The 4,137-nt window shown below is 40.6% G+C and overlaps 1 protein-coding gene across 1 annotated transcript; it reads right to left on the bottom strand.

The window, feature by feature from the left end:
• Window positions 1-619: 619 nt before the first annotated feature.
• Window positions 620-2,983, bottom strand: LOC108334879 (UDP-glycosyltransferase 74B1). Its single transcript, XM_052870138.1, has 2 exons — window positions 2,278-2,983; window positions 620-1,607 (listed from the first exon to the last, which is right to left on the bottom strand). The coding sequence occupies exons 1-2, from the start codon at window positions 2,923-2,925 to the stop codon at window positions 858-860; spliced, it is 1,398 nt and encodes a 465-aa protein (XP_052726098.1). The 5' UTR covers window positions 2,926-2,983; the 3' UTR covers window positions 620-857.
• Between the last annotated feature and the right edge of the window lie 1,154 nt (window positions 2,984-4,137).

The following is a 4,137-nucleotide window of genomic DNA, read 5'->3' as shown; positions in this document are numbered from 1 at the left end:
TTTTATTATTGGGGCTTATTTGACAGCTCTATGGATGCCCAGTGTAACTAGATAACAATATGCACCATAGAGTAATATGCACCTCTATTTTGAAATCACAAAATATTCCCAGAAAAGTGTCATAACATGTAATGCTTAGTTACATGATCTTTCATGGATTTACCGACAGATGGAAGGCTGCCTGTCTTGCCAGAACTTTCAATTTTTAGATGGAAAATTCTCAATCACAATAGCCTTAGCCAAAGGACCTCAGATCATCACCCAAAGATTAAAAGGATTTTAATATATAGGGATTAGGAATTTTAAGAGCTTTACCTCTACGTATATTCAGCTCTTTCTCAGATATATGCATATTCATGTTCAACACGCAAAAACACATCTCAAGAGAAGTAAACATGTATGATTGATTTTCAAACATAACCCTCTTTGTATGACCCAGATTCATCAATACTGTGAATAGAGTCTGAGCAAAGTGTAGAGGAATTACAAGATCGGTTTTATTTTATTTTTATTGCTTTTTTAATTATCAATTAATCAGTTGGTTCGTGTCGTTTTTGTATTAATTTGTTGTGTTATGTGGGTTACTGTAAGATTCACTGTTAGTTTTTCCTGTAACAAATTAAACGAATTAGCATATTCTTTTATTCTGGACTCCCATAGGAGAACTGACGCATCTTTATGATCAAGAATTTGAAACAGATACATGATAAACTAGAAAAAGAAAGCTATTACTGCCTAAAAAAAGAAGGAAATTGGCCAAAGATTCCACACATTTACCTCATTTTTCACATTGAAAAATGAAGACAGATGAGCCCAAAACACATTCGTCCACCAACAACTATTGATCAGGATGGCACTCAATGAACATTCAAACTTCCATTCTTATCTGCACTCATCAAATACTTCACAAATTGATTAATATGTTTATCAGAGCTTCCACCTTCACCAACTGCTTCCCTGGCCAACTTCTTCCATTTGCTGGCATTCCTTCTTATCTCTTCACTTCTTTCACCCTCCATCACAACTTTCAAACTACTGACAAATTCTTGCTTCCTAACAATTCCATTATCATCCTCCTTGGGCCACAATCCCACCTCCCAGATTTCATCCAAAAATTTAGCATCAGGCAACTGATCAGCCCATTGTGGCAAACACAACACAGGAACACCAAGGCTAAGGCTTTCAAGGGTGGAATTCCAGCCACAATGAGTCACAAAGCAACCAGTGGCTTGGTGAGCCAGCAATTCAAGTTGGTTGCACCATGTCACAATCAGACCCTTATCCTTTACTAAATCTCTGTATCCACAAGGCAATTTACCCTGCTCAGATTCTCTTAAAACCCACAAGAAATTCACACCACTTTCTTTCAACCCCCAAGCCACCTCTTCCACCTGTTCTGCTGTCAATGAGACCATGCTTCCAAAGGAGATGTACACCACAGACCGAGGACCCTTTTCTTCCAACCAATTACTGCACTCTTCGTTCAGTGGCTTCCATAGACTTGCTCCATACCCTTTGTCCCCTTTAATCCTCCCGTCCAAGTATGCAGAAGGGACCATTGGCCCTATCATCTTCGCCGGAAAGAGCTCCTTCAAGCCCTCCACCACCTTTTCACAAGGAAACCATCATCAACAATGTCATGATCTCATAATGAATCAGACAAAGCAAAATATACCAAACAAGAAAAGTCAACAACTCAAGATTCTTAACCAAAAAAGTTTGATAAACCATTAAGCCGTGTCAACAACAAACAAAAAGACATTTAATACAATTATCTATGCAGAGTCAGAAAATACGATACAAGTAAAATGCTCTTCAATTTTTGAAACTCATCTTATTTAACAGGTCCCTTTCCATCTTTTTCCCTTTTCTTCATCTTTATTCTTAACTTGAAGTTTGGTTCTGTTCCACATTTTGTCTCCGTCTTATTTTTAAATTGTAGATTCCGTCTAAATTTAAAAGAATAAATGATTAACTCTGATTTAATCTCTAAATATATAAAGAGTGCAATAATTAGGTGTATCCTGTATGTTTAGGGACTGAAGTACAGTATTTACCCAAAGTTAAAAGGTTTTCATCCTTCATTCTTTTATATCAGACAGAAAGTCAAAGTACAATGAGCAGCGTCGAATATTTACCTAAAGTGACAACTTTCAGGATTTATTAGGTGTGGCAGTTAACTAAAATAGTCTAATAAACAGGTAAATAGAAAACAACTTCACCCACGTCAACATTTAGGTCACCAAACCAAAAAAAGTACATGAATTGAGCCTGTACCTCGCTTTCCAATGTTTCAAAGGTGTTGACGAACATCCAATCCGCTTTGTCCAAGTTAGAGAACTGATTCAACTTCATGGCCATGTAAGCGGGATAGCTCTGTGGGAACCTCACGAAACTGGGGAGAGCACGGGAATCCAAGGCAGGAAGCCCAGGAACTCGCAGAGGAAGGTCTTCCGCGCCAACAGGAACCTCAATTAAGCCACGCTGTATGCGGCAGAAAATGCTGCACACCGCCGCAGAGTTAGTGAAAAACGCCGCCCCATAAACGCCATGCTCCTTCGCCACCTCGAGAGCCCACGGGAAGAACGAATCATACACAATGCAGGTGACGGGGGAGGGAGTTTGGTGGTACTTCTTTATGAGCTGGGACAGGGTCCTGGAACCGTTGCTTCGGAAGGAGGAGAGGAAGAGTTGAACGTCGTTGTTGGCCTCGGCGAAGCCGGCTCTGTCGAAGCCATCGGAGATGGGTTCGACGGTGATGTTTGGGGCGGCGATGGAGTTGGCGGTGTAGTGAGTGGTGGCAACGGTGGCTTTTACGCCCTTCGAGGCTAACCGCTTGGCGAATTGGAGGAGGGGGTTGATGTGGCCTTGGGCTGGGTATGGCAGAACAAGAACGTGCACGTTGCTCAGACTCTGCTGAACCATTTTTTGTTTTTGTTCTTGTTGTATGAAATGGAATACTACGATTTTGCTTTCTTCAACACAGTATTTATAGCCACGCAGCGGGACACGCATTTCTAAATCGGCTGGCTTTGAAATTATACTTATATTTTTTCTTAGTTTTTTTTGTTTAAATTTAGAAACAACGTTTAAATTATTAAAAGTTAAATGTTGAGCTGCAAATGACATGTCACTTATTAGTGACATGGACACTTTAAGGTGGAGTAAATTTATACTTTTTGAAAGTTATTTTGTGATATTAGGATTTTTATTTTTTAATACATGATTCTCATCATACATTAATTAAAGTTTCTTTGGCTAAATTTATTGATCAAACAAAAAAACTCAATGGCACCAAATTGGAGATTTTTTATTCTCAACATTCGAAAAACCATTTTTGGGTGACAATGGCTCCATGACTCGAGTAGTGGCCTTTTGGCTACAAGACGATGGTGTCACTAGTAAAAAATTGGGTTTTTACAGCGCACATTATGCCACGGTTCATCGGAAACCGCAGCATAATGGTGCGCGGTGGCAGTTTTGTAAATAAATCGAACACATATGCCGCGGTTCAGAGCAGAACCGCGGCATATCCTCCAGTCAACCATTCCATTTGACGCCACATGTGAATAAAAAATTAAATAACAGCGTATATGCCGCGGTTCTCTGGACAACCGCGGCATATACCCCTGCCAATTTATTGCAGGGGCTGACTGGGTCAGAGAATGTCAAAAGTTACAAGGGTATATGCCGCGGTTGTCCACAGAACCGCGGCATATACCGCAGTAACTTCTCAACTTCTCTGCCAGTCAGAGAATTTCAGAAGTTACAGGGGTATATGCCGCGGTTTCGCAGAGCAACCGCGGCATATACCCCTATCATCTACTGAAATTCCCCAAAAGGCAGTTGGGGAGACAGTCGTCTTCAGCACGTTACAGGGGTATAGGCCGCGGTTCTTCGAGCAACCGCGACCTATTCTCCTACCTGAAATAAATTTAAAATAATTTTAAATATTTTCGAGGAATATACCGCGGTTGCCCGCTGAACCGCGGCATATAGTTTGAAAATAATTTCAAAAATGCCATTTAGGTTAATTTTTTTAATCAGTATAGGCCGCGGTTGCTTGTGAAACCGCGGCATATACCCATTTTATACCTCGGTTAAGTAGGGAACCGCGGTAGATTCCCCCGTTCAGAG

Source organism: Vigna angularis, chromosome 10 (genome assembly GCF_016808095.1).
Source record: "Vigna angularis cultivar LongXiaoDou No.4 chromosome 10, ASM1680809v1, whole genome shotgun sequence".
NCBI lineage: Eukaryota > Viridiplantae > Streptophyta > Magnoliopsida > Fabales > Fabaceae > Vigna > Vigna angularis.
Note: the sequence above shows the minus strand (reverse complement) of the source record. Positions and strands in the feature narration are given on the sequence as shown.

Excerpts from the sequence above, each read along its gene's own strand:
- LOC108334879 (XM_052870138.1), bottom strand. The coding sequence starts at position 2,925 with ATGGTTCAGCAGAGTCTGAGCAACGTGCACGTTCTTGTTCTGCCATAC. Across the intron at positions 1,608-2,277 it reads TTGAAACATTGGAAAGCGAG|GTGGTGGAGGGCTTGAAGGA; the intron begins GTACAGGCTCAA and ends CCTTGTGAAAAG.